At 40.2% G+C, this 18,222-nt stretch overlaps 1 protein-coding gene across 1 annotated transcript in view; it reads left to right on the top strand.

Moving 5' to 3' along the window:
• The window catches only part of polr1e (RNA polymerase I subunit E), a 31,617-nt gene that overhangs the window by 3,026 nt on the left and 10,369 nt on the right, over positions 1-18,222 (top strand). Inside the window, exons 2-7 of the mRNA XM_060840659.1 lie at positions 2,614-2,717; positions 2,869-2,945; positions 9,230-9,315; positions 10,217-10,272; positions 11,198-11,342; positions 17,522-17,629. Coding sequence (XP_060696642.1) covers positions 2,614-2,717; positions 2,869-2,945; positions 9,230-9,315; positions 10,217-10,272; positions 11,198-11,342; positions 17,522-17,629 — 576 coding nt within the window. The remainder of the gene's footprint in view (positions 1-2,613; positions 2,718-2,868; positions 2,946-9,229; positions 9,316-10,216; positions 10,273-11,197; positions 11,343-17,521; positions 17,630-18,222) is intronic.

The following is an 18,222-nucleotide window of genomic DNA, read 5'->3' as shown; positions in this document are numbered from 1 at the left end:
GCAACACTCCCTAGGACCTTACCATTAAGTGTATCAGTCCTGATGAAGGGCTTATGCCCGAAACGTCGAATTTCCTATTCCTTGGATGCTGCCTAACCTACTGTGCTTTAACCAGCAACACATTTTCAGCAGTGTATCAGTCCTGCCTGACAGTCTTTAGTTCAGCTCTTTTGTCCACACTTGGATTCAGGCTGAAATGAGGTAAGGAGCTGCGTGCGTCTGGCAGAATACCAACTCCACATCAGTGAGCAGAATATTATTGAGTACCTACTTGGTAGCTGTCAGTAACACCTTTCCTCACCTCACTGATGTTTGAGGATAAGCTGATGGAGTGGCAGTTACCAGATTGGATTTGACCTGCTGGGCAGGACAAATGAAGGCGATTTTCCACCTTGCTGTATAAATGATACCGATGTAGTTTTACCAAAGTTGGTTGACTAGTGGGCGGCTAGTCCTGAAATATATTTCCATGCTGCAAGTGTTATTGCCAGAATGTTGCCCAGGCACTTAGCTCTTGACATCATGGAGAATGAATCAAGTTGGCAGAAAGCTGGCATTTGTAATGCTGGGGACCTCAGGAGGAAGTGAAGATGGATTGTCCACTCAGCACTTCTGGCTGAAATCGAATGCAAATGCATCAACATTGTCTTTTGCACTGATGCGCTGGAATCATAGAATCCCCACTGTCTGGGAGACAGGCCATTTCGCCTAACAAGCCCACACCAACCCTCCTAAGAGCATCCCACCCAGACCCATCCCCCTACTGTATGTCTGCATTTCCCTTGGCTAATGCACCTAACCTACACATCCTTGAACACTATGGACAATTTAGCATGGGCAATTCACCTAACCTGTACATCTTTGGACTATAGGGAAAACCAGAGCACCCGGCAGAAACCCACGCAGACGTGGGAAGAATGTGCAAACTTCACATAGTCTCCCCGAGGTTGGATTTGATCTCTGATCCCTAGTGCTGTACGGCAGCAGTGCTGATCACTGAGCCACCGTGGTGCTCTAGAGAATGGTGATGTTTGTGAAGCTGCTTCCTCCTGTGAGATGTTTTATTATCCACCACCATTTATAACTGATTGTGGCAGACTACAGAGCTTAGATATGATACTGTGATCACTTACCTCTGTCTATTTCATGCTGCTTGATATGCAAGTACTCCTGTGTTGTAGGATATCAAGTTAGTATCTCATTAAGTATGCCTGATGCAAGTTCTGGCATGTTCTCCTGTGCTGTTCATTGTATTAGGGTGATCTCCTGTTCAGTGATAACGGTAGACTGAAGGATATGTCATGAGAGATCACAGATTTTAGTTGAATACAGTTCAGTTTCTGCTGATGGCCTGCAGTGCCCCACGGATGCTGTGTCTTGAGTCCATTTGAAATCTATCCCATTCAGAATGATGGTTGTGCAACACCACACAATGGTGAATATCCTTAATCTGGAGAACATGCCGAGAGAGACCCAACGAGAAGCTAAAAGAGTTAGCCTATCCTATCCTGGTAAGTCCAGTCTTTGGATTGATTGAGTTCAGGGAAAAATAAGCACAATTGTTGGAGGAAAAGAGGCACGTGAGGAGCTGTTTGGTAAGTAACGTGAATAATTTGACTTTGTACTTTTTAAAATTCCTATTTATAGTAAACAATCTAAAAATAAGCTTTAATTCATGGCACCTTGGCTGTGTGGTATGACCACATGGCAATTTGAGGTCTCTTTATGTTGCCCAGATGAACACATGCATGAATTGTCTGTCACCAGCTACAGAAGTTTGATTTTTGGGTTTCCAAACTCAAGCAACAGCTGGGGTTGCTGTGTTGTATTTTCAAAGCTGACGACTATAGAGAAACCTTGATAATCCTACCAACATGGGCGGGGAGTATTTTATTTGGATAATTGAATGTCGGATAACACAGTTTAGCTGAAGATCGGGACTTTGCAATCTTGTTTGAATAATCCGAAATTCAGATAATTGAATGCCAGATAATCAAGGTTCCTCTGTATGTGGGTAGCATGTTTAAGGAGGTGGCTACACACAAATGTTTATAGCATACAGGCAGAAAAATGTGATTGCTGTTCTCTCTTGGAGTTCCAAGTAGAAATCCCTGAGACTGTCTCACTGACTAACTGTCTTTCTATTTTCAGTGCTATTGAGGGCAATTATTACTCAGAGGAATGTAGTAAGAGTCAGGTTTATGGCATCATGAGTGGCTCAGCTGTACAGGTGGAAAAGCAGAAGAGTGATAGCAGATTTGATAGGGGATATGGGCAAATTCCACGAAATTTCATAGTTTCGATTGTTATTCTTTTGTAAATCCAATCAGTTTCTGAATGTTCTTTGGAGAACAGAATCTGTCATCCCTATGCAGATTGGCTTACCTGTGACTCTAACCCCAAAGACCTGATTAAATGGGGTTGGGGCAACAAAGTGTTTTGCTAGTATTTCCCACAATCCTAGAACAAATATGTGAACTGAAAACTAATAAATCAATATTTTAAGACTAAAGCATATTACTTTTGTTGTGGAAAACAAAAGTTACCCAAAGTGATAAGGATATACTCTGTGTCACTAATTAAGTTTATAAACATCATTGTCCTATTTTACAGTTCAGTTTTCCAATGGGAAACTCTCAAATTCAGAAAATGTGGAATTTCAGCTGCATAAAAATATACACCGAAATCATCCCCGGAAAAAGCATCAACTAATCTTGGTAAGAGTGAATCGACACGTATTCTCATGCATTTGGTTCCATGATAAAGCTAACATGGTTGTCCTGATTATGTAGTTTGTTTAATCTATTTTAATAACGTTGCTAGCTCATTGAAATGGTTTCACTTTATTCCTTTTTCATCCCCCTGTAGTCTGCTGAGACTGATAGATTGACCTACGTTGGAAATAATTTTGGACCAAATGCCCTGAAGTGTAATTCATTGTGCAAGTAAGTTTGTTTCTCTGAATTAGTGGTAGAACTCGATTGAAAGGTAAAGTGTTGAAAAAAAGAAACAGGGTTGTCAGCATTTGGGAAGAAATGGGAACGGTTGTGACGACAATCAAACACTCTTGTCACCTTTTGTACCAATCCACACATTGAATCCTGAGATTAGCTGGAATAAAATTGTCTTCCTTTCAGTTTGACCAGCTGCAATGTAAAGTAAGTATAATATCAATGTTAAATGTGAAACACAATGAGAGGTTGGGTATGGTATGAGCTGCCAGAGGATGTGGTGGAGGCTGGTACAATTGCAGCATTTAAGAGGCATTTGGATAGGTATATGAATAGGAAGGGTTTGGAGGGATATGGGCCGGGTGCTGGCAGGTGGGACTAGATTGGGTTAGGATATATGGTCGGCATGGATGGGTTGGCCTGAGGGGTCTGTTTCCATGCTGTACATCTCTATGACTCTTTAAGTCAGTAGATATCACTGTTGGATAAGGCAGCTTAGACAAATGGCCATCTTTTATGCCATAAGATACAAAGAATAATTTTTCCCCTGTTTTGGACAAACAGCCTACAAATCACATTTTTTTTTCATTCCAAGCAGCATTGGAATCCAGTGAGCTGCATTTTGCTGGTACAACTTTACTGGTACAAAGTTTGATTGGTGCTAAGCTTTGAAGTGAAAGAGAAAGTATGTTCTACTATGGTGTAGAGACATTACTTAGTATTTATGGAATAAGCTGTCCTTGGTAACTTGAAAGAAGAAGGGACACAGAGTGAGACACAAGAAGGAAATATGAATAGGAAGTGTGTACAAGTACCTGATATGTCATTATGAGAATGTCTTTTGTTCTAGTTTAGATGAACAGATCTGCTGTGAGATTTCTCACAATGGGTTAGGGGATGCAGTTTTCTACAACAGTATTGTCAGCCAACCATGACAGGAAAAGTGTGAGATTGTGTGACATGATCATGTACTAGATGTGCAAATTTTAATATGTATGTTAATATTGGCTAAATTCTGGCAGAACTTTGCTAGTTTTTCTTTCCTATTATAAATACCCAAGATTACCTTTGTTATATCCATATCAGCCTAAAATGTTCATTGTACAAATAAAGATGGTGATATTCATAATGAAAATATAAAGAAATAAGATATGTGACTTTAAAATGGGCGTTGACGTGTCTGCCAGTCTTTGTCCATTTATCATTATACTCTGACTACACATCAATTGAAGACCCCTTGGGCTGATCCTTATTTTTTTTGGCTAAGTGCACATTGAGTTACGTTTTCTGGTGGTTTTTTGCCATGGTGCGGAGCCTGTTTCCAAACTCACCTTGTCGACTGCCTCCCTTCCATGGCATTCCATTCATTCGATTCTAGCCCCATCTTACTATGTGGCATCTCCAGAACAACTTGCCATTGCTGAGCTATCCAGAAATTGATTGATATCCCTGTTTTTGGCACCATCTTTAAAAGGTCACCTGAATACGTACACTGTCAGTTCGAAATTGCCTTGCAAAATTCCTGACATTTCCCCCGGGGAAGTTCAGTGTCCTTTGTGGGCAGGGACCTGAAGGTCCTACTGGATGATGTGGTGCACAGGATGAGTACCACCTTCTCCAATAGAGGAGGTTACTGTACCTCAACGTGCCGTCCCAGTATGAAGTTGCCACCATGTCGGTATAATCTGAACTGTCTGAAGAAATGCACTACAATGGAGGAAAAAGATAAATTATCCTCTCCTCTCTGCCAGTGTGAGTGCTACCATCTTCTGTCCAATATCTCCCTCACTCTTGATCTCGGTTATTGTACCCACCTAACACCAAGATTCATTCTCTATCACTTTCCCTGTTGCCTGCAACACTTTCTATCACCCACGCCAATCCCTGACACAACTAGCCATGCATGCCCTCTGCAATTCCTGTTTCCTTGCTTGGGTTACCTTCCCAGCTGTGCCACATTTCTGTGTCTCTCTTTCCAGGAAATAAATAACTGCTATAGGCCAGAAAGAGTTAAGATGGGTGGTGGGTTGCCCACATTAAGCTCCTTGCTCTTTGGAGGAAGACGATCCTGACTCCGTATTCATGCTGTTAGACTGGTATAGGAGACTTGGAGCACCATGATCCCCTGACTGATGTGTCTTTCTGAACTGAGACTTGCTGATAACCATGACAAGCGTCCTGTACTTGTGTCTGCGCTAATTGGTGTGGCAATGCAGCATTAATGTGAGTCTGGTATCTCTGATAGATGGGGAAAAACACACAAAATCAAGGCAGGGATGCTGTGAGACTGAGTGAGTGTTAATGCACAAGCAAACATTCCAGAGATGCAGTCTGGCCCAGTCCATGATCTAGATGCACATGCAGTGCCCTTGCTGTGGCATTGCAATGACAGTTCCCAGTACAGCGTGTAAGTGGATCAGCGATGTGCTGTGAGGGTTCTAGAGGCTAACACATATTGGATGTGAGTGCATGTGGCTGGTACTCTTGGAGGGTGCCTGAGATATTGATGCTTAGTGTCCAACCTGAAATACCTTTGGAGCAAGTGGAAATCTGAAATTGCCAGGTACTTGCTCTGGCTTCCATGTTGACAACTCTTAAGCTTCCAATGCATTCGGTGTGTTTTGTAAGGTAGGAAGCTAAATATCAATGTAGAAAGTTGAACTGTATATAAGGTGTTTAACAAGCAATCCCTCTTAATTAGCAGCTTGCCACTATTAGCAAGAAACTTGTTTTGCCACTTGACAAATGCATTAAGGATGCAGTGAATTACTCCTAATGTCAAGATTTTGAGATTTTGCCACCAATCTCACCATTCCCCAGATAATGCGAGCACCTAGGTCACACTATCTCGTGTGGTGAATGCCTTATAAAATTGCCTATTCTTCAACAAAATAATCTAAGACATGTTCTTAACTTGTTCTTAAGCTTTGAAAGAACAGTTAAACTTGCCAGTAATTTATTTTTGTCTTTATATTATGCTTTAAATATTAGCAGGATTTTTTAATCTGCAGAGTACAATTTGCAAGCTTATCAGAGTTCTTTCTGACAGACGTTTATGCTGTAATACATCATGCATATAAAAACTGATCTATGGTCTTTGAGATACACTCCATGCCTATTGCTTTTTGAAATTGTACACTGCCTAATTCTGTGCCATTTAACATTTACAAATGCTTCAAAAGAAAATAACTGACCCAGTATCTGCAGCTTCTAATTTGACATATTTGAATTCTTGAACAGTCACTTTAAATTAATTCAACTCACAGTTACGCTACAGCAGCAGTATAACGTCTTATGGTTTAATAAGATAAAGTTTGAGTCATTTGACTTGCTTTGAGAAGTGCCATGGGAAATTCACAACCAGATGACATGGTGGCTCAGTGGTTTGCACTGCTGCCTCACAGTGCCAGGGGCATGGGTTCAATTCCTGCCTCAGGTAACTGTCTATGTGGCATTTACACATTCTCTCTGTGTCTGCATGGGTTTCCTCCGGGTGCTCCAGTTTCCTCCCACACTCCAAAAAGATGTGCAGGTCAGGTCGATTGGCAATTTAGCATGCCAGTAGTGTTAGGTGCATGAGTCTGAGGTAAATATAGGGGAGGGGAATGGGTCTGGGTGGGTCTTCAGAGGGTCAGTGTGGAGTTGTTGGTCCAAAGGGCCTGTTTCCATACTGTAGGGAATCTAATCTAATATCCTTCACCGGACAATTTATATGTAAAGAACTTGCCCACCTCAGATCTAGAGGATTCGATGTGCTGTTTCTTAATTGCTCTTAGTTTGAGCTCTCTTTCAACTTCCTTATATTATTGTAGAACAAGTTTAAAGCTGTTGATGATCCTTTTCCTACTTTATGAAAATTGTTGCTCTTTCATGTATGAATCTTGACTCCTGTGTGATATAGATATTTACTATATGTTATCATTTGGGATTAGGATTTGGATTTTAAATTGAGGTGGATAAGGTTTGGTGAGTTCTGTGAAGGTTATCCTTTTCAAAAGGTCAAAGCTATTTCTAACAGTGACCTAAATACATAATTTCCAAGAAGGCATGGGAAATGCCTGGCCTGTTCATTGTTGAAATGGTTATACTGCTGTGTTTATGACAAGAGGATGAAAAAGTATATCAGGGTTACCAGTTTAGTTTTGACTTCAGACCAGGAGGTTCATGGCTTCAGTTCAAGAGTACCTGTCACCTTGGGGAAGTGGTTTACATCCAAGTTCTGAGCGCTCTTACGATCTCAACTAGTGCTACTACTGGTCTGAGATCTAACACAATAGGTCATTTTTTTAAATTCAATGAGCTAGTCTTTCACTGAAACACAAATTCACAATGCTGTAGATTTAGTTTTAACGATATAACAAATTTTTATTAAAATTAATATAGGATAAAATAAAATAAACCAATCCCTTCACATATAAGAGAATTTAAGATTTTGAAACACACTGTAAAGTACAACATATCTCTGATTTTAACATCATTGCTTTACAGTACTCAAATATCAGAGAGAATCCCTTCTCAAGCTTGGCTTAACAGTTGTTTTCAGTTCCTGGTCTTGAGAGTTCTAAGCTGTCTTCTTTCTTCAGAAGAAACCTGTCTAATTTCCACCAAGACGTCTGGGAGCAGAAACCAAAAGGATTTCCAAACAATGGGTGTTTCCCCTTAGCAAAGAAGTTCTGAATTCTTCTAACTGGAAGTAGCTATAAAACACATCCAGTACAAATAAAACCCCATTATGCGCCAGAAGTGTATCTCTCATGCAAGGCTTAAAGAAAAAACATGGTAACAGAAATACTGACAAGTTAATCCATAAACCCCTTCATATAGATGGACCAAAACCCACATGCCACTAGTTGAAAAAAATTCTAAAATAAATGATATTAAAATATATGTAAATTATACATCTTCCAACACAGAATGTATAGAAGTTTTCAATCTAGATGAACTCAAAAGCAGTTTTAGATGATCAGAATTGAAAAAGGCTCATGCCAAAAGATCTATAGAGGAGTCATAAAATCATCTCAGCAGTCCACGGAAAAGAACTGTGAACAGTCAGTTGAGTAAGAAATTAGAGTTGTGACAGAAATAATATTGGGTACCTCTGAAAAGATAGTGTTGATAACCAGGTTTAAACTTACTGTTCAAGATTTTCCTGAGTATCCTGTAATTGTACATAGCTTTATTTTTATTGTGTATCATAAACTTCTGTTGTTAAGAAATACCTGCAGCCTCCTGTCATATGTTTTGGTGGTTAACCACCATAGTAACCAACTGCAAATCTTAAATATAAAAGGAAGCCAGATTTCATTCTGGGATCTGACTTGGCCGCTATTGCCATTAGCTGGGATGAGAACACCGATTCTCACTTCACATTTGTGTACATGCACTTTCCAGTGAAAGCTGCTGGAGAGTGGTCAAGGTTAGATAAGTTTCCTTGCCATTCTATACACTAATGTGGCCAATTTAATAAGAAAGCATCATTGAATCGTGTTGTTATGAAGAAAAATGAATAGTTTGCGCAAAGCGATGAAGAGAACGCCAGTTCTTTGCACTTTGCCTTTTTCTGCCATTTCTTCCATCTAAAGGGCTTTTGTGAATTGTTGAGTTCTGATTGCCTCATCCATAAAAAAAACACTGAACATTAACAGGCTTTTAGCTGTGAGGTGAGCTGGGTGTGGGGTGTAGGGGGAAAGTGGGGAAAAGAGGGTGGGATCACAGTCAACCTTGACCCTGCTGTCATCTGACATCCAGATGCATGTTTTCAGCTGGAATACTAGAGCACGCCACTGGCCATTGTCTTGATGAGGAAATGCTGTGGTTAATTATGACTCTTCTTCCACATAAACCCAGCTAATCTGCATGCACTGACAAAACTAAAATGTTTGTGATCTGTGCATTGCCTGTTGGCATCAGGAACCAATGATTTTTATTTTGGCTATTCTGGCAATTTAACAAGACTTTTGTTTTGACTTTCAATTTCTGAGATTCAGAAGTACTTTAGCAAAAAGAGACAATAACAAAGTTTAACTGTATAATGTGGTTTACCCCTTTGTTCTATACTTTTCAGAGGCATAGATAATTTGTCTCTTTGTAACATTTTGATTGGACTTTGAGCCTGTTCAGAGGCAGCTGAAAAATGTTATAGCATTGCTAAGACTATGAAGTCTTTAAATGATGTGTAGGTTAATATTGGAAATTTGCAAAAATGCAAATGATTGGGAAGTTACTGAATAGAAGTGACAAAAATTTTCTTTTAAGGAATGTGCTTTTGTTCATTTCAGGTACTTTGTTGGTGTACTAAATAAAAGAACTGGGAAAATGGAGGTGTATGATGCACAGCTTTTCAACATGCAGCCCTTCTTTCCTGGTATGTTCTTCTGTTCATAGAACTTGATGACATTGTGAGCACTATTTGATTTGGATAAGCCAGGTTCTTTAGCATCAGGAGTTGGACTTATGTGCTACAGTTAATTGAAAAGCAAACAGATGCATTCCAGAAGAATTGTCAGTCAAAAATGATCACTGATTCAGAGAATGATCTACTAGATGGGAAGACTGAAAGCACTGAGGTACTCTATCCCCATTGCTGACTGCTTCTGGAATTGCAACAGTTCAGAAACAACAAATTGCACACTCTGTAATTCAGCAAATCAAAAGTGTCATTATGTTGTAAAATATGAAGACATTCCAAAAGCATGATCAAAATATTGTTCTGGGCCGAAGAACGAGATGGCAGAATGGGTGACTAACATTTTGGCCAAAGAGATGGACTTTAAAGAGATTGGAGGGTGGGACCTAGTTAGTTCAGTGTGTGGTTGACAATGATAGAAAAAGGATAGTGAAATGCACAAAAAAGCAGGATCAGTTGAAGAGTGTGTGGGTAATCGAGCAGCTGCATCGGTTAGAAAATTAAGCAAGGATGAGGAAATGGAAGTTTAACTATAAATTAAGTACTTTAAGATGTGAGAACAGAGCCAGGCTTGGAGTCCTCCATGCCTGTTACTTCCATCTTCGAGGCCCATGTTAGGCACTTTATGATGTTTGAGTGAAGTGATAAGGCACAATATAATTACATGTTATTTTTGTTTTTCTGGGTTTGTTGAAAAATGCCTCTAATTGCTTTTTATTGTAGTTCGATAAGGACGTAGAATGCCATCAGCTGTGAAGTGTTGAGTTTCAGAACTGGTTATCTAGTTTATTTTAAGAATGATTTGAAATGTCCATTTATGAATTGGAGCAGCGTGTTGATGCTAGTGTCATCTCCTCAGGTGAATCTGCCATTGAAGGAGATACCAGTGAAAAAGGCACTTCTTACAGGGAGAAGGTAACTAATCTTTTTATAGCATTTGACAAAGATTGCAATTATGGATGCACTACAGCTGCTTGCCAGGGCTTCAGGAGCAGCATTTTCCAAACCTGTGACCTCCGCCACAGAAGGACAGGGGCAGGAGGTACATGAGGAGGCAGTTAAATCTGTTGGGTCTCTGGATGAGGGAATTTTCCAAGAGGAGAGCTTGAGTAGACTAAGCCTACGTTCCCTGGCTTTTAGAAGAATGAGTGATAGAGTCATAGAGATGTACAGCACAGGAACGGAGGACTCCTTCCCAAAACATCGATTTTTCTGCTCCTCGGATGCTGCCTGACCTGCTGTGCATTTCCAGCACCACTCTAATCTCCAGCATCTGCAGTCCTTACATTTGCCCGGTATTGTCATTCTGCAATCCTTCACTTTACTTTGTGCTTTTAGTGTGCAGGTTTATCTTAACACTGGTGATGCTGCAACCCTCAGCTGAGTATGTGGAGCTTTCTTGTATAAATTTACTAAATCTAGCAGTCATCTCCTGTGAATTGATTTGTGTTTACTTTTCCATATGGCAAGCGAGGACTAATGGAATTTGCTCAACCATTGGCAAACCAGTGGGACTAAGTGGAAAGTACAGAATGTAACTATTGCTAATAGGTTGCTACAGCTGCATGTCAATCACCGGCCCAATCAATACACTCCTCTCGAGCTTTATAAATTGGGAACCCTTTTATCAAGTCTAGACCAGATGCCTGCAAGACGTAAAGTGTCTCCTTTTAACAATGTTTTTAAAATCTGAAACTTTCAAGGCCTTTATCAGCAATTAGAATATTGTGTACAGTTTTTGTTAACCTGTCTGTGCAGGCCTGTGAATGCGAGGGAAGAAATGATCCAAAGTGATGTTTTGCTATTAAAATGTATTCACTGTTTACTGTTGATTCCGTAGGTGGATTCCCTCATTGAGGCGTTTGGCACAAAGAAACAAAAACGTGCCCTAAGCTCTCGCAGACTGAATCAGGTCGGGAATGAGACTTTACAGATAGCTGTAGCCAAAGCAGCAGAAAATATAATTGAAAAGAAAGGAATCACAGGTAAAGGAACTTTTCTGTGACTATTTAAGATCAAACAATCTACCTGCACAAAATAAGTTTATTTTACAGCAACCTGAATTGTTGATCTGAGGGTGCGTGCAAGGAGAGGGCACTAATGTATAATAACTATTTTGTCAAGATATGTGAATAAGTCATATGCAAATCTCAAAGCTATCCCTTGTGAAGATTAGTCAGTGCTAAGCTTTTATTATTAGAATTAGAATCTCTACAGTATGGAAACAGGCCCTTCAGCCCAGCAATTCCACACCAACCCTCTGAAGATTAACCCACCTAGACCCATTCCCCTATCACTTGGCACTTCCCCCAGATGAATGCACCTAACCTACACTGTCCAGAACACTATGGGCAATTTAGCATGACCAGTTCACCTAACCTGCACATCTTTGGACTGTGGGAGGAAACCGGAGCACCCAGAGGAAACCCACACAGACACGGGGAGAATGTGCAAACTCCACACAGACAGTTGCCCAAGGCTGGAATTGAACCAGGGTCCCTAGCGCTGCAAGGCAGCAGTGCTAACCACTGAGCCACCATGCCACTCCTGCAGTGTATAGGTATAGGAGATAAATGTGCTCCACTCACCAACCAACATTATAAATACTTTTGGCTATTATATCGGGCATTGAGAATTACCAGTCTGAGCAATCATGAGACGGAGAGTGCAACTGCCCAGATATGTTATAGAGGTTTATGAAATTATGAAGAGCATGGATAGGTTAAATAGACAAGGTCTTTTTCCTGGGGTGGGGGAGTCCAGAACAAGACTGGACATAGGTTTAGGGTGAGAGGGGAAAAATTTAAAAGGGACCTAAGAGGAAATATTTTCACACAAGAGGGTGCTGCGTGTATGGAATGAGCTGCCAAAGGAAGTGGTGGAGGCTAGTACAATTACAAAGTTTAAAAGTTAAAAATCACACAACACCAGGTTATAGTCCAACAGGTTTAATTGGAAACACTAGCTTTCGGAGCGACGCTCCTTTGACAGGCGATTGACACAATGACCTGATGAAGGAGCGTTGCGCCAAAAGCTAGTGCTTCCAATTAAACCTGTTGGACTATAACCTGGTGTTGTGTGATTTTTAACTTTGTACACCCCAGTTCAACACCGGCATCTCTAGATGCGTTTAGAAAGGGTTTAGAGGGATATGAGCCAAATTCTGGCAAATGGGACTACATTAAATTAGGATAACTGGTCTGCGTGGATGATTTAGACCAAAGTGTCTGTTTCCATACTGTACATCTCTGTGACTCTATAACTCCATATTTATGACAACTACTAAGATCCAGGCCAATTAAGTTTGGATCTTCACAGTTCTGGAGACTTCTGTAGATCATGAATGTTGTGCAACCTCGGGTCTCTGTTTAGTTTTTACCCCCAGTGTAACCAGATTACATAAACATGCCTTTGAGCTGGAATTTATTTTTGGAATTCCCAATTTTGCCTTCAGCTAAGGCATGCAATTTAATCATGAATGTGAAACTTACAAGATGCGAATTTAAAAAGGTAGTTTTAAATTATATGTTCCAGGGAGTGTAATGGTTTACACCTTTGATATGTGGTTTGCATCAAATTGACTCTTCAGTAACCAGTTTACTGTGATTGGAGCTCGTAGAGGAGTGTTCACTTATCCATCCGTGTCAAAGACGGAAGGTGCAGGGTATGTTAGGAAAGACTTTATGGAAGCTGCTACAAAATGTTTGGGGCATTGGAAAGTTCAGATTAGCAAAATGAAAATTATTGAGATTCAAAAGTTCTTTTGAGTATTTAACTTGTTCTCGTTGGACAGTAGGTGGACGAACCTTAGAATCACAAAACCCCAAAAGTATGGAAGCACGGGATTCGGCTCATTAATTCCACACCTTCCGAAGATCATCCAACCCAGATCCATACCTCCTCTACCCTATTCCTGTCACCCTGCATTTCCCATGGCTAATGCACTTAACCTGCACATCTTTGGACTGACAGAGGAAACAAACGCACACGTAGAGATAATGCGCAAACTCCATACAGGCAGTCACCCGAGGCTGGAATCGAAACTGGTTCCCTGGCACTGAGGCAGCAGTACCATCTACTGAGCCACCATCTTGATAAAAATTTCAAAATAATGCGTGTGATGGATATAATCAGCTTGTTTAACTTCAGTTTTGGAAGGTTAGAGGATACAAGTTCCAGAGAAGCTGGAAGGTATTTCTTTGTCATGTTTTAGGCTCATTGAATAACATTTCATTTCATTCTCAAGATTAGAAGATGAAGAATCTGAAACATTCTGGAAACCGCTTCAGTCTTGAGATTGTGGGGTTAGTATTATTTAACTGGGGAGAAATTGCAGAAAGCTGAAACACAAAGGGACTTGTACACAAAACATACAAAACTAGCTCACAGCTGCAGCAGGTAATCAGGAAGGCTAGTGGAATTTTGCCCCTTATTTAAAGGGGGTTGGAGTCTCAGAATAAGAAAGTCTTACTGTAACTGTGCAAGGTGCTGGTGAGACCATGTCTGGAGTAGTTAAGCAGTTTTGATCCACTGGTTTAAAGGAAGATTTTATTTCACTGGACACAGTTTAGAAAAGGTTTGCTAAGATAATTAGTAAATGTTGAGGGATTGCCTTCTGAGTAAAGGTTAAACCAGTTGGTACTGTACTCATTGGAATTTAGAAGAACAAGAGGCAGTTTTATTGAAACATAGGATTCTTAAGGGGCTTGACAGGGGTAATGCCAAGAGGATGGTTCCTCATGGGAGAGCCTAGGACTAGAGGGCATCGTATCAGAATAGAGGAATGCCAATTTAAAACTGAGATGAGGAGAAATTTTTTTCTCAGAGTTGTGAAAGTCTTTGGAACTCCTTCCAACAGAGAGCTGTGGGGGCAGAGTCCTTGGAATATTTAAGGATGGGATAGATTCTTGATCACTAGGGAAATCCAGTGTTATGGGAAAGGGCAGTAGAACGGTTGTGAGGAATGTCAGATCAGCCATGATGTATTCCTATTTTTTATAAATTATTATAAGTGCATAGGGAATAGGAGCAGGAATAGGCTGCGTGGCACTGAGCATGCTTTGCTAATCAGTACTGTCATCTTTGAGCTTCTGTTTCATCTCCTGTACTCTGTGTGCCTTGATTCCCAAAGAAGCTAAAACATGTCTATCTCAGGGATAGACAATTCCAAATCTTCACAATCATATTACTGCAGGAATTCCACTTATCTCCTAATAATTTAACCTTTATCCTGAAACTGTGTCCCATTAATATAGATTTCCAATCCAGGAAAAAAATAACCTCTCATCTTGAAAGCAGTCAATATGTATACAGTTTCAATGCTTTCTGCCTTTGTTGCTGACAGCGTTGTATACCATACAACTTTGAGGATAAACCTAATTTGCTGTCTTCCACTAATTTCAGTTCCTCTTGATTTGCTGACATTATCAGATCCCCAAGTTCTGATCAATGATTTAGCACTCATAAGGAAGCTGCGCTCAGAACGGTTCTTTCCAAATATCCAGGTCAACAAAATCAAATCGGTCAAATTAAGCAACAAATAACAGGGCTAAAGTCTGAACACCCCTGACGGAGATGAAAGATTAAATTGATGTCTTAAGAGATAGCTTTTCTCCTCTTAGACATTTTACACCACCTCCTACTGTGTCAAATTCTAGAATCCCCACTGTGTGGAAAACAGGCCCTTCGGCCCAGCAAGTCCACACCGACCCTCCAAAGAGGACCCCACCCAGACCCATTCCCCTACCCTATATTTACTCCTGTCTAATGTACCTAACCTACACCTCCCTGAACACTTTGGGCAATTTAGCATGGCCAATTCATCTAGACACATCTTTGGACTGTGGGAGGAAACCAGAGCACCCGGAGGAAACCCACGCAGACACTGGGAGAATGTTCAAACTCCACAAAGTCGCCAGAGGCTGGAATCGAACCTGGGTCCCTGGCGGTCCTTCAGTGGTAACCACTGAGCCACCGTGCCGCCCCTTTAATATTAGTAAATTTAAAACTGCTCACAATTGAACCCATATGAATGGCCTTTTCTCATTTTGTATTTTTTCTTTCCTTCTCAATGGTCGAATGATGTAAGGCAACAGGGTGAGACAACACCTTGGCGAGTGTTAACAGTGCAAAGGTGACACTAGCAACATTCCATAATTAGTCTCAGTCTCGGCGGTACCTTTTCAGTGGTACAGGTCGGATATCCTTTATTTGAGAACCTCTGGACCACTTGCAAATCAGAATTGGATAATTTCGGTTTTGGGATAAAAGATAGTCGGTGCTTATTCAGGGTAATGTTTTCATCAAGCTACATTGAAAACATGTGACAAGATGGATTATGGATTTTAACAGAATCTAATGTTTGCCTTTCTGACATATTTATTGGAAAAATAAAGCCATTTTTTGCACTGAAAAGCATCAAAGTCCAAAACTAAGGCAGGTACTGTGAACAGTGTTGCTAAACAGCTGAATATGATAGATTTCAGGTCAGAGCCAATTAAGGCACTTTACTAAAATTCAGAATTGAAAGAAAGTGACTCAATGACACCCACACTGACCCTGGTCAGTTTTCCAAGGGTATCAATTTATTTATATGAAGGCTCCCAGCAGAATTTGGGTAAATTTTCTTAGAGAGATGAACAGGCCAGAGCTGGCTGACATGGTTTGAATGGGTTTCAGATCACACACTTCCTGTGCAAATTAGCAGGAGGGTGCATTCAAAACATATTTTGGGGTTTAGGTTGTTTCAGTTTCCAGATGTACGGTTAATGATACCTATTCTGCATCAGCTTAAATGACCAAGCCTCACTGCACCCAACTTATGATAAAGAAAATAAAATAGAACTAGGGATAGATCTTTAGTAGTTAAACAATATTTGAACTCCATTTACCTAACACAATCTATCAACTTTGAAAATTGACCCCACTCTATTGGAATAGTTTTAGATTTTCACTATCCTTATATAGAGTGATACAGCATGGAAAACAACCCTTCAGTCCACTTAGTCCACACCAACCATGTTCCCAAGCTAAACTGGTTCCACTTGCCTGCGTTTGGCCCATATCCCTCCAAACCTTTCCTATCCGTGTACCTATCCAAATGTCTTTTAAGTGTTGTAACTGTACCTGTATCCACCACTTTCTCTAGCATTTCATTCCCCTCTCTCTCTAAAAACAATTTGCCCCTCATGTCCTTTTTAAAACTTTCTCCTCTCTCACCTTAAAAATATGCACCTAGTTTTGAGCTCCCTCACCCTAGGGAAAAGGCTCTTGCTTTTCATTTCAACTCTGCCCCTCATGATTTTATAAACCTCTCTCAGGTCACCCCTCAACCTCCTACGCTCCAGTGAAAAAGTATGAAAGTACTTACTGATTCTGCTCCTAAATGGCCTAACTCTGATTTTTAAAAGATGCCTTCTTGTTCTGAATTCTTTCATTAGAGGAAATAATTCCTCAGTACCTACCTTATTGAATCCTTTTAGTCATACTGAACCTGATGAGATCACACCTCAACCTTCTTAACCCAACAGAATGTAAGCTTATTCTCATAATTGAGATCTTTTTTGAAGTCCTGTTATTATTCTGATGAATTGGGACTATCTCTCTTTCAAGATGATTGGGTTTTTTTTCAGAAATTTGGTGCCCAAAACTAAGCACAAGAATCTAGAGGGACTCTGACATACTCTTAGAGGAGATTGCCAACAAGCTACTTTTTCATTAAGGTTACGAACTCAGTTAAGTTCATTTAGCTATGTTCTGCTAGACTGACATCACAGAGATCATGCCAATTCCATTTTAGCAAATTATGACCTTGAACTTAGTTATTGATTCGAGCAAGAAAGATGTTAAAATCCCAAATGCTTTGCTAATTCTTATAGGGAACATAACCTAGATTAGAATATTTGTTTGAGAAAGCAAAAAGTGGTTGCTATCCGTTTCCAGAAAACCATTGAAATAAATATGACCTGTTTATTTTACAAAGGCCAGGTGAAGATTCCACTGGATGATTAACTAGTTGCAGCTTTATAGAATCCGATTATTTGGCATCGTAATTGTAAGGAAACAGCTACATCTTCTCTGCTTTCATCTGTTATTATGGAATGTCTTGGAATACTGTTTTGCAATCTACATGTGATATTATTTTCAACATTTGGTTTTCACGAAGCTATAACTAGTGAGGCGACACAGTTCGAGTCTCAGGACAAGTCAGACTTTCTTCCACCTTGTCATGCTGATGCGGATAAGCCTGAAGATGTTTACAAGTTTGAGGACCGTATCCTTTATTTACTGCAAGTTGAGCTTTGCTATTCACGGGTACAGTAACGGCTCTCCAGAAGCAGTTCAGTTTGTCTTTTACATATAAACTTTGTAAGGTTACTATTCTGTAGTGCTTGCTGTTAGAGAGAAGGTTTTAAGTTCAGTGGTATGGAGAAAGGGGAGTAACAAGAGTATTCAAAGGTATTTACAGCACAGAAACAGTCAGCCTTGAGTCAGCGTGTCTCGACATAATGTTTATGCTACACATGACCCTCTTCCCATCTATCTTTATCTAACCCCATCAATAATTTCACCTGTTCCTTGTTACTCAAATTGCATACCTAATTTCCCCTGAAATGTAAAGAAGTTCTTTGCCTCAGCTACTCCTTGTGTTCGTGCATTCCTCACTCCTACTTCCTAGGTAAATATATTTCTCCCAACTTGATTTACTAGAGATTATCTTAAACTCGCTTGTCCTGTTCCATCCTTCAAGTGGATACATGAACTCAGCAAAACCTTTTTCGAAAATAAAGTGCAGCAAATGCTGGAAATCTGAAATAAAATCACAACATACTGAAAAGTAGGTCTGGCAGCATTTGTGGAGAGAGG

Source organism: Hemiscyllium ocellatum, chromosome 2, assembly GCF_020745735.1.
Source record: "Hemiscyllium ocellatum isolate sHemOce1 chromosome 2, sHemOce1.pat.X.cur, whole genome shotgun sequence".
Lineage (NCBI taxonomy): Eukaryota > Metazoa > Chordata > Chondrichthyes > Orectolobiformes > Hemiscylliidae > Hemiscyllium > Hemiscyllium ocellatum.
This window is presented reverse-complemented; position numbering and strand designations above follow the sequence as displayed.